This window comes from Talpa europaea, assembly GCF_964194135.1.
Source record: "Talpa europaea genome assembly, chromosome: 15".
Lineage (NCBI taxonomy): Eukaryota > Metazoa > Chordata > Mammalia > Eulipotyphla > Talpidae > Talpa > Talpa europaea.
Genome location: NC_140083.1, coordinates 17,647,012 through 17,659,654, shown reverse-complemented (window position 1 = coordinate 17,659,654; position 12,643 = coordinate 17,647,012). Strand labels below are relative to the sequence as shown.

The 12,643-nt window shown below is 42.8% G+C and overlaps 1 protein-coding gene across 1 annotated transcript in view; it reads right to left on the bottom strand.

Moving 5' to 3' along the window:
* Positions 1 to 218: 218 nt before the first annotated feature.
* The window catches only part of TMCC3 (transmembrane and coiled-coil domain family 3), a gene marked incomplete at its 3' end in the record, with an annotated part of 70,286 nt that continues 57,861 nt past the window's right edge, over positions 219 to 12,643 (bottom strand). The window contains exons 2-4 of the mRNA XM_084254928.1: positions 7,621 to 8,537; positions 5,497 to 5,632; positions 219 to 521 (exon numbers count right to left, since the gene is read on the bottom strand). Of these exons, the coding sequence (XP_084111054.1) occupies positions 219 to 521; positions 5,497 to 5,632; positions 7,621 to 8,537 (1,356 nt within the window). The remainder of the gene's footprint in view (positions 522 to 5,496; positions 5,633 to 7,620; positions 8,538 to 12,643) is intronic.

Here is a 12,643-nt window from a genome sequence, read left to right as displayed (position 1 = left end):
AAGGGAGGGCTTTGAAACAGATTCACATTAACCAAGTACAGGGACTGAGCTGGCGACCGCTACTGATTTAAGAGAATTGTGGTTATTTACAACGCGCAGCCCAGGCCTTCTTGGAATCCTCCATTGGCACAAACGTTCATTAAAAAAATTTGGTAATATGCACAGAGTTTTCATTAAAATAAAAATCTGAAAGATTTTGAGAACTGGAACCAGTGGCTTCATCCGGGTATTATTATCCTTTCTATGGCACACACAATATGGTCCCAGTTTTTACAAAATATTGCGAGCAGAGTCACAGCAAAGAAGGTGCCGAGGATGTGGAAGCGGCTCTTCATCATGGGCGAGACAAACTTGGCGATGGTGGACACGCACACTAAGATGACGGTCATGAAGGCCAGGATCACGTTGATGCACTTCCCCAGGAGGACTTTGGCATTCATGGTGTCGGTCTGCAGGACTTGCTGCTCTTGCTGGTGGAGCTCCAGCTTGGAAATGCGAGTCTGGCAGGATTCTAAGGCTTCCTGTGGGCAAGAGGGAGAGAGCGGTTGAGATCACGGGCAGCCCGGGAGCCTGGGTTCAGGTGGACACAAGCCCCCAGCTCAGTGCTGGCTGACCAGGTGGCTTCACATGGCTGAACCGACAGCGATGATGATGGTGGACACAGTATGATGACGACACAAGCAAGACTCTCCAGACTCATTTCATCCTGTTATTCGTGGATAGGGTGAGCAAGCACAAAGTACAACACATGAGGAATTATGGCTAAGTATTTTGGCTCCACCTGTATTTAAATAAAGTGCTTAAGGACACTGCATCTGTTGGTGGCCTTGGGGACAATTTGGAGGATGGTTGGGGTTTCACTTTGTGAATTGACTACTTTCAGCCACAGAGTAGGCAGAATCGCCAGCTACTAGTCCTTTCCACTACTGAGAATGGCATTGTCCTCGCACAGTCCATCACCCAAACCCACTGGGGCAACATTCAGTGTCTGACTCAACTGATTCATGTTTCTCGCACAGAGTCTGTGTCACCAGTCTTGCCTGCAATAAACTTTGCTAATTTCCTTACACTTCTTACTCCCCACAGCAGTCCAAGCGATCTTTGAAAGATACTGATCTGATGTCACTTCTTTTCATGAGGGAGTGAGAAATCTTGAACACGGCCCAGGCCCAGCCACGCTCTCCTGTCCCACTTAATGCCGGCCCCCACTGCCCTCACTGTGTTCTGGCCACAGTAGTTATTTTAAATTCTGAAAAGGCACATGTTTGGGGCCTTTGCACATGCTGTGTACTCTGCCTGCTCACTCCCTTCTTCTCCCCTGTCAATCTCCCATTCACACTTCACCTGGATTATCAGGTCCTGAGGGAAGCCTTCCCAGACTCATCAGAGTCTTGAGCCCACCACCCCAAGCAAGAATCCATAGTTTTGTGAGGACAGAGGCCGAGCTGTCTTGCTGTAGCTGTGCTCCTTGGCGTGGAGCCAGCGGCAGGCATGGAAGCAGGCATCACACACTGGCTGAACGCGGGAGAAACTGGTGCTAGTGCCTGAATTGGAGGTTTGAGAGAAAAACCCTTCACCTCTGGAGGAGAAGAGGGCCCAACCAGCAGCAGTACAATGAGCCCGTTTTAGTTTACTAGGCTGCTGTCTAAAACTCATTTACCAATAGGTGTTTGCTCAATTAAATTATGGCTATCTTTCCAGGTTTTAAACAAACATAATGGCTCCAACATTGATTTGCTTTTCTTCTGGTGAATAGGCATGAAGGGCCAAAGAACAGGGTTCTCTGTTGCTATAGTAACTTCCAATTGTACAGGCTACCAACAAAAAGGATAACATTCGCAGATCTTCACATTCTAAGCGCAGACTTTCTACCATCCCAGGCATGTGCCCCAGAATCACGTTCCTTCCAACAATGGCCTGTGGTTTCCTCCCTTTCAGACATGGCAGGGAAACGGTGATAGAACCAGATAATTAACTTTTTTTTTTTTTTAAAGATTTATTTTTGTACAAGAGCTGGGGGACAGGCCAGAGGCACAGGAGGGTGAGAGGATTCACCAGAGACAGAGCGGAGAGCAGAACAGGCAGAAGGACCAAAGACACTGCAGAGGGCTGCTGTGCCATGTGGGAATCTCCCTGGCTGGCTGGGAATCGAACCCACACTGCATAGGCTGTGGACAGCTTCACAGTGCAGCGCTCAACCTGTTGTGCCACCAGGGAGGCCCAGAAGATTAACTTTTGAGGCAGAGCCATTCAACTTTGATCAGAGCGATGAGTTACATATAGAAACAGACAGATCCTGGTACTTCTGTCAAATTTTTTTACCAAAAGAAAAATCCAAGGAAATTAAGTTTGAATTGCAAGGAATTTTAGTCAAAGCATCCACTAAGAGATATTCAGTCTTACAAAAAGTCTTTTTGTTTAAACCAAGATGCCAGGCAAGTGGGTCTGCAAATGAAATGCAACCTCAAGCAAAATGTCCAAAAGACTTTTCGGGCAATAAAGTTAATTTATTTTCAATCTTTGCCACCACTGTCCCTCCTAGCTTGCTTGACCCTTTCTCCTTATCTCCCATCCTTTTAACCTCAGAAGCCTCACTTTGTTTATTAATGTCCAATAGTTTACATAAGTATTTTTCAGCTCCACAATTTTTAGTTCTTCCTTGGGTCCAGATTTAACTTACGGGGGACAAGGAAAGAAGAAAGATTATCTTTTCAGCACTTTTAATTGGGAATGCAGGGTAAAAAGACAAAACTCAGCTGCTTAAAAACAAAAGCCTTGCTTGTCTGTAGGCAACAGCTACCTCACCTATACTAATCCGTCCCCTGACTGTAAGAATATAATATTTTTTGACTGCTTATAATGTGTCAGGGAAAGACTTTAGCACTCAGTTAAGTATTTTCCCATTAAATATTTTTGATAGCCTACTGAAGCAGAGTCCAATAACATCTCCATTTACAGATGAGGAAGCTGAGGTCCACTGAGCCAGTATATGGTAGTTCTCTGGACAAGAAAACCCCCTCCAGTCACTCACAAGGATGTCCCCCTTTGTACTTCTGAGCTGGAGATGAAGCCAGAAAATGTTGAAATGAACTCTTCTGATTTTTAAGCTCCCCTTGTGAAGTCTGTTCCTTTATCTTACCCTTTCATCCCATAAGTACTTTCTTTAAAAAAGGAAGAACAAAATTAGCCCAAACCATCGCACTAAATAAGAAAACCACATACTCAGACATTCCCCTGGCATCCCAGACATGCTCTATTAAAATAGAATGTTCTACCATACTGACCACACTGCTCACCTGGCAACACTTAACATTTAAACTGATTTTAAATAATAAAACCAGCTGGCAGGGAGGTTAGGCCTCCTAGCCCAGGGCATGGCAGAATCCCCCAACCGTCTTCTGTATCACAGTTTTCAGAGGCAAACATTTCCTACCAGCTCTGATGCTCTGGCTCCTAGAATTGTTTATGGTGACATTTGGGGTTAGCATATGATCAGCCCTCATCACAGAGTGGAACAAAACATGGGCAGCTAGAATTCCAGCTCAGTCACTGGAGGGAAATCTTTGTTTCAGTTTTCTTCCTTGGAAAGTAGGATACAAAGTACCAGTAGCCCTCAGAACACTGCCTATAAAGGAAATTTGTACAAAAGAAGCTGAGCATTTCTTGAAGAAGACACTTTTTTTAAAGTAATCAATGGGCACATAAATTGGTACAGCTACTATGGAATAAGGTTTGGAGGTTCCTCAAAAATTAAAAAGTGAACTACCATATGATCCAGCAATTCCACTTCTGGGAAGGAAATGAAATCACTATCTTAAAGAGGTATCTGCCCCCACCCCCTACCTTCACTACAGCATTATTTACAATAACCAAGACATGGAAACAATCTAAATGTCCACCTCCAGATGACTGAATAAAGAAAACATGGTATACAGTCATGTGTCACTTAATAGAGGGGATACATTCTGAGAAATATTTATAAAAACATGGATGGCACAGCCCTCCAGGAATCTAGGTTATACATGGGGACCACTGTCATGTATGTGGTCCATCCTTGAAACATAGTTATATAGTACATGACTGTACATGGGATAGTAGGCGGCCATAAAAAGGAATTTGTGGCTATAAAAAGGAATCTTGTCATTTGAGACAACAAAGAAAAACCTTGAGGGCATTTTGCTATATGAAGAATATTAGACAGAGGAAAAAAAAATACCATATAATTTCACTTACATGTGGAATCTAAAACAGCCAAACTGAAAGCAGCAGCAAAGCCGTTAGTGGTTGACAGGCAGGCAGTGAAGGGTAAGGGACATGGGTAAAAGTAGTCCAAAGGTATAAACATTCAGGTATAAGATAAACAAGCACTGGGGATGGAATGCATAGTCTGGTGACTAGAATGGACAATACTGTGTTGCATATTTGAAAACTACTAGGTGAATGAATCTTAGAAGCTCTTACCACAAGAAAAAAATAGGTAACTGCAAGGTGATGCATGTTAATGGAACTCGTTTTGCACTATATACACATCAAATCATTATTCTGTACACCGCAAACTAATACAAAGTTCTATGTCAATTGTATCTCAGTAGAACTGGGTGGGAGAGGAAAGAGATCCTGTTTCCTTATAGCACCAGAGCACATAAAAGCTGGAACACACCATTGTTCATCCTGACCCAGTTACCTCTTCCTTCCACCTACCCCTATTCCACCCACCCCTTTGAGCCCTACCTTCTCCAGGACAGTCATTCACTCAGGACTACTTGAAAAACCTTGTTCCAGTCAATTAACCACTCTGGGCCTAAGTCTCCACATCTGACCAATGGGGAGAGTAATAGGACCTACATAAAAGGTAGCTGTGAGGAGTGATTGGGAAGAAAAGACACAAGTCTAGTGGTTTGTGAGGGCTTGGCATATGATACACATACAAGTGCTTATAATTCTTACAAACCTGAAAGCGTTTATTTTACAAATGAGCAGACAGACTTAAGGCTTGTTCAGGGCCACACAGTTGGTAAACAGGAGACCCAGAGCATCTAAATTTCTGTGGTTCTCAGTCTATGCCATGTAAGCTGGCCCTTGTTCATGGTGTCTTGAGCTGGAGGGCAGCTGAACTAATCCTGACTCCCCACCCAGGCAGGCTCTTACAGATCCTTCTTAAAGGCAGGGTCTCTATCATGTCTAAAACATTTTAAAAATTGTGGTGGTAGGAGGAAGGGAAAGATATAGGTGATGGGCTTGGGGTAGATAATAATATGTGGTAATTAATTTAGGCAGAAGGTAAACCTCCTTACTCAGTTCAGCCTCCTTACTCAGAAATCAATACCATGAGCTGATGGGGTTAATGAGGTGGAGAAGAAATGTTTGTGCAGAGAAAACATTTTCCTCCAGTGCCAGAAGTTCCTATGGGGCTTACAGTGAGACACTTTAGTTTTTTAAATGAATTGAAGGCTGGGGAGATCCAGGGGGCGTGTCAAACAGCAAGAGGAAAGGTACCTGGATATCCCGTGACCGCTCGTAGGCTTGGTAGGCCACCTTCTCCTCAATGCTGGCCAGCTCCTGTTTCAGGTTGGCTGTCTCGTGCTGATGCAGGTCGGTCAGGTCATGGAGCTGGTCTTCCAGTCGCTCGTACCTTTGCAAAGAGAGGAACTGACTGAGTGCGACATTTCAAAGGCCCCCATCAGCACATTCTAGCAGGACATCCTTTTTATCTTACCGCCGCCGTTGCCCCGTTTGCTTCCATCCCCTGGCAGACCAGGTTTTCAAAAGAGTGTGGAGAACCTGCTGTTGGGTTAACACTGAATTCCGGCTCTAGAAAGGACTGGTCTCTGTGGTCTTGACTCTGTCCTCACTGCTGAGGTTTAATGCAAACCAAACCTGGCTTTTACACTCACATCAGATTAGCAACTTGGCTGGCAGCACTGATGACAGGACATTTCTTTTTGGCTGGTACATTTACCATGGCGGGTCAGGAGACAAGACTATCCAGGATGTGGCCCCAGGCAAGGCCTCACTGGAACTCTGATAGCCCCTCCCTCATCTGCACCCTACTGTGCCTACCTGTTGGCAGTCACAGCTCTCATTCAGAGACTATAAGGAAAGAGCTAACCTTTATACTCAAGCTAATTCTACCATTTCCCAGTGCTAAACTGAACACACTTTCCAGCTTTTGGAACTTAAATGCCAATAAAAAAAATTACGTATTACAAATTGTACATGGTGTATCAAGTGGCATTTCCAAAAGAATAAATCTGATGTAACAGAAATACAAAGACTCCTATTCCCATCTCCCACCCCTTCAGAGAACAGGGATTTATTTTATAGTTAAAATCATAATTTTTTTAAAAATGAAATAAGCAGCACTATTTGGGGAAGATGCATCAGCCTTGAATGACTCTGACCACTGCCATTTTTAGATACTTATATAGGTCACTTGATAGAATCATTTAAAAAAAAAGAGATAAGAAAACAATATATATTTAATGACTATTATCAGATAGGACTTTACAGCTGTCTGATGCTGGTACCGCGAATAGCCTTTTGGAGATCTCTTCAAGTAAGCAGTAGGAAGGCTAAGAATCAAACATCAATAATTATGTGAAACATGAAAACAAACTACCCTAAATTTACATAAATGGATACCTGTGACTTGGGGTAAAACCTGAATTTAGACAAACCATTGAGATGAAATTAATGGCAATATAATCCGGAAAAGCTGTGACTCAAAAATAGTTCTTATGTGACAAAGATACCCAAGTCAGAAAGTTAAAAAAAACTGTTACATAAATCATGAGTTGAAAAAAAAGTCTCATTTCTAAATGAACATGATATAAAACCAGATATCAGATATGAAACAGCATGCAAGCTAAATTCTAAATGCAAATGTTACAGTATGTGACAGGCACTCACTTTTTTAATCTACATTTTTAGAAGTTAACATACGTTTTGCTCAAAAATCTTTTGGGGGATCTTTTTATTGAGAAAATGGTGGGATATCACTTCATATTTAGCCATACACACTTAATAAGCGATAAATATGTTAGCCTGAAAAACACTTGACTTTCAAATTTAGCAAATAAAATCCACAAGATTTAAATTGATACTTGAATCTCAAGTTAATTCTTGAAAGCTCTATATTTAGGGTGAAAGGTTGAATGAGCAAAATACAGTACCTATAAAAAATGCTATATAAAAACTTTAAAATTTAGGTACTAAATAAAACCTATCTTGTTGGACAATGAAGTCGTTTTTTTATTGGCATTTATTATGGAGCAAAATGAAATACAGATCTATGAATTAGTATAATGAACTTTTTATAAAGTCTATTCAATCAACTTAATAAGCACATAAGTCACAGACTATATAGTGATATTTGAACAAACCCACACATCTCTATCATTCCAATTTTAGTATATGCGCTGCAGAAGTGAACGCTCAACTATCAAGCTCTAAGTCAGAAATTATAAAACTCAGAATTGTGAAGTATGAGGAAGAACTACTGGCTCACAAATGCCAAGTTTATGGAAAAAGACAACCACCAGCTTCTTAGACATTCAAGAAATCAGTCTGCAGTTAGCGATCTACGTCTAAAAAGAATTCCAAGAGAACAATCTGAAATACCTGTATCTCTCCTCTTGGAGGGTCTGAGAGATAAAACCATATTCTCTCTTAAATTGCACCTTCAGTGCCTCGATGTCCTCAGCCAGCTGTGCCTGGGTTTCCTTGATCTCTCTCAGCTCCTCCAGGATCATGGTGAGCTTCCCCTGGCTGTCCAGCGTGCCCGTCCCCCCGGCCCCGAAGGACTGGTTCCCATTACTGTCTGCGGAGCCGGAAGTGCCGCTCGAACACTCATCATCACTGCCATACTTAGGTTTGTTGACAATGGTGGCGCTGCCCCCGTAGGCGCGGGCACTAGCCTCGGGCCTAAACTCCTCTAAGGAATTTTTTAAGTGAGCGATGTTGTCGGCGCTCCCGAACTTATTCCGGATCAAGTTGGCAAACTCCCTGGACTTATTGAAGACAAACACAGGAGGAGTGAGGGACACCCCCGGCATGCTGGATTTGCTGCTCTCCATGTTGTGGGGAGCCGTTCGGGACTTGGCGTTGGCATCTTTCAGGGCGTGCTGGATTTCCTTCAGGTTGTCTCTGGAAATGTCCTTTGTGCTTCGGGAGGCTCCGTTCTGTTCAATCTCCCTGAGCTTTCTATGGTACTGTTCTAACTTCTTCTGCAGCTGGGCAATGGAGTGAGCTGATTTCTGATTCTTCTTTTCAAAGACTTGTTTGATACGGCCGGCCTGCTGCTTGTCAGCACTGCTGACCAGCTTCAGATATTCTGCAACATTGCCATCCCGGGATGTTTGCTCAATTTTTATCTGCTCTGTTACCTTTAGAATTTTTTGTTTGAGGCTATCTGCACTGAGTTTGACCTTGTGGAAGTCCAGGATGCCATCTGGTACATCAAAGTTGAGGTTGGTGTCTGACCCTCCTCGGCGGATGTTGAGGGGTAGACTCAGGGTGTTCATATCATGCCGTTCCACCTGAAAGATCAGGGAAGAGAACTTTAAGATCTGAAATCAAAGAGATGGTTTACTGTGAGGGAATCTGTGCAGATATAACAGAGATACGTGAAGTCCCAGATTTTCTAACTGTAGTCATAGGATAAAAATCTCTACTAATCCTCTCCAGTTGAATACAGGGTACTCCAACTCCTCCTTGTATCCATGCAAACTAACTGAGATTCAGTACCTCCAGGGGATCCAACCTAATATTGCCTGATTAGACGCTAACTGCTGGTTGTCAGGTAGACAATTCATAACGGAATAAAAGTACCAGTCAGTCCTGGTTTCCCAAAGTGCCCAGGTACCTGGAATACCTGCCCTGCCTCATTCACAGTGAACTTTATCACTGTGGGAAATACATCTAATTCAGAACTTAATCATTTAACAGAGAATTTTTTAAAAAGTAAAAAGGTTAAATTTCAGCAGGTACATTCATCAACATAAGACTATTTTTTAATGACACCGTTAAACAGCTATGATGGAATAATATGGCACAATATTAAATTGAATAATCAAGTAACACCACAATATTTATTAGAAGTGGAAACCAACAATCCCAAGTCACAACCACCATGATTAAAAAACAAACACCGATAATAACAAGGCCATAAGAAATACTTTCTCACTCAGGGGCCATCTGGGGAAAAGAACTGCAGTGTGGCAGCGAGCATCTTGACATGGGGGTTGGGGGGTGTTTGTGCTCTAGAATGGGACAAGCAAATGCAATCTGTGTGCCATGCACTGTGGCTATTCAGAAGGGTTGGCTTGTCTGATTCTCACTACAATGTTGGGCAGAGAACATGATCCATATATTCTATGGAATCTGAGGCTTAGAGCCAGGATTTGTATTTAAATCCCCCCAACTCTGGTCTTCTTTCTGAATTGGGATATTCTACTCCTCCGTCCTAGAGGAATACAAGTGGGTCTTTGTAGAGTCTGAAAATCATCTCTAAACAAAGATTCATACAATCTAGACTGAAGCATCTTATTGGCCAAGTAACAACCCTTTGATTAGAATAATGCCTTGATAGTCAAAAGAAATCAAATGGGACAATATATGCTGCATAAATTATCTTTTTCAGATGTAAGATATTAACGGACCTCACACTGTCTAGTGTCCCAGACGCAAATGTGGATCACATCCAACAATAAGTACTAATACTTTGCCACTGTAAACTCCCACCCTGTGCTCGCTCCCTGAGGAAAGAGCCCAGAGCACAGTGGACACAACCCAGGATGATGAGTCTGGCCTCCTTCACCATTTACAGTAGGTTTACATGATTTCTTGGCCCTTCTCCTGCAATACACACATTTCTGCCATGAAGAAGAGACACAGGGTGTTTGATCTGGCAGAACAGTTGCACATAAGAAAGGGCAGAGAGAAGTGAGTGTCAAATCACTGTAAGACTAGAAAACAGGATGAATAATAAAAGGACCGGGGAACTGTGACTTCACCTGGTCAAGACCTCACTGTGGACCCAAATAGGAGCAGGCTCCAATTACAGTAACGAGGAATGCACTAGCCCTAGAAAAAGTTTATTTTGGGTAGACAGGGTGTTAACGGTAACTGCAAGCACGACACCGGCAGTTTGATTTCACTGGGGCTACTGATCTGATTATATGACTCTTCTTCTCAGCAACATTCTTTGGCTCCCTAAATTAAATAATACAACCTGGCCCCTTTAATGCCCAGGCTTACCTTTGAGGCCTCACCTTGCCCCTGACAGAGGCCATCCGTCTTAAGTGAACCATATAACCTAAAGTTTCCAGAACGTATGCGGATTTTCTATGATTATCCTCTTACATATATTTGCCATGTCTATTATCCACCCACTTCAAAATCCTACATATTCTATGAGATTAATTTCAAATGCTACCTCTACGAAGTTTTCTGAGTGCTGTCGGAAGTGATGAAAAGCAAATGGTGATAACGCTAAGTTTGTAGTCTCCTCTTCACAGGAAACTATCAATAAATGTTTACTGAAGATTCTTTATTCAAGAGAGTTTGCCATACAGTCACTTGAGACCTATTTTTAATATATTTATCAAAAAAAAAAAGACCTTGGAAGTTATGCCCATATAGACCTGACAATTTCAAGTAGAGAGACTTTTCCAATACCGAGGTAATAAACTGTACATCACTTCAATCAAATGGAGATTTTCTGTAACATATACAAGTGAGGACATTTTAAACTCCAGTTGAAGTATACCCGATGCACCGAGTACATTTAATAAGTATAACGCTAGATGAATTTTCACAAACTGAACACATGGTGTAACCAAGACCCAGTTAAAGAACAGAACAGAAGCTCCCCTCACAGCCCAGGACTCTATCACCTCCACCAGTAACCTGCAGCCTCTCCCCTCCACAGCATACATTAGTTCTGTCTATTACACACATGTACTCTCCTTGTTTTTTTCTGCTCAACGTTGTGCAATACATTAAGAACTAGTTCTTGCCCTTCTGGAGCTCAGATAAAATTGAGTTATTTTAAAACAATCAACCTACTTGGTATTTTCAATTGAGAAGTCCATAGACCTTTGAAGAGAGAGAAATTTTTATATCTTACCTTACTGAACAGAGCAGTAAGTCATCACCCTTCCTTCTACCTTCTATCTCCGTGGCAGCTGGCACCCAACTCCAGAGTCTCAATACAGTGGCCTTATTCTCTTCCAGATTGCTGGGAAGGACAACCTTGCATACGCAAAAATGTTTACGCACAGGCAACGGGCTGACTTCTGGCCCACTTTAAGTTATAACAATGCTTGGCATGTCCTGCAGAGTCCAGGTTGGGAACGCAACTGCATTTGAAGTGCCAATCAATCCTACTGTTCGTCAGCAAATCTCAGTTAACCATGTTTGGTGAGGGGGAGAAGTTGGAACCACGGCTGGGCCACACCTTTCAATTTTTTATAGCCCTAGCTCTGCAGGGTAATTAAGAGTCAGCTATAGACATCATCGCTTGATGCTCACACATGCCCAAACATAATCTGAAATTTTGTGAACATGCTGGGGAGAAGTTCTGTGCGAGCCTGCTGTCCCGCATGTAGTGCGAACTCTGCTCTGAGGTAGTGCATGGTGCTGGTTTCTGGGCTGGGGTATGGGAGGACGAAAGCTCATGGATGGCCAGAGCCGATGTGCACATGGACTCTGGCTCGAGAGACACATGCTCTAGTTTTGGCTCTAAATGTGCCGTCTGCGTGCTCTCAGGTATATCAAGTCACGCTGCAGCTTTGACTTCCTATTGAACAGAATCAGGAGACAGAACCAGACAGCTCAGGGTTAACATTGCACAAGCTGCCTTCCAGGCTCCTGTCCTGTGAGGCAACATCACAGAACAGTCAATACCTGGGCTCTTGAGACAGGCTGCTCTGATTTTCACCATGGCCCCCCTCTTCTGAGCTGGATGCCCCTGGAAAAAATGACTCAGCTTCTCTGTGGCTCAATTTCCTCTACTGAAATATGGAGATAATGACTCTTCAAAGAGTTATCGTGAGGACTAGATGAGATAGCATGTACAGTGCTTAAGGACTTCCCAGCACAGAGAACGGTTTCCATAAATGTTTGCTATTGTAATTGTCCCAATTTCATTTAAAAACGTTATCTGTATGTAAAAAATGAAAGGAAAAGAAGCTGCAGTGTTAACAACGGTTATCTTTGTACCCTGGGTTTATGAGGAACCTTTCTTTCTATTTGGATTTCGTATTCTTGAAGTTTTACAACACAATGAACATGTACTACTGTTCTAGCAGAAATAATGCGGTTTTCAAAAATGGCCACAGGGCTCTTTAGGTTCTCTTGCAATGATGGCCATCGTGGTATCCTACGCAAATGGAGGACCACCAGCATCTGAGTGCAAAGCCATTCCTAATCATGTTTTCCTTCTGGCAGCAGAAACATTTCCACTGTCACCTCAATGTTCTGGAACAAAGGGCTAAGGAAAGGCCTAAGCTCTGGACAGACGTCAAAAGTGACACTGAGTCATCTCTGCAATAATCCCGTCCTCCAGCACAAGGCCTTACTCACTGGGATGCCAAGCACAACTCAGTCATTACCAGAGCAGCTTGAACACACTGTTCAGGCT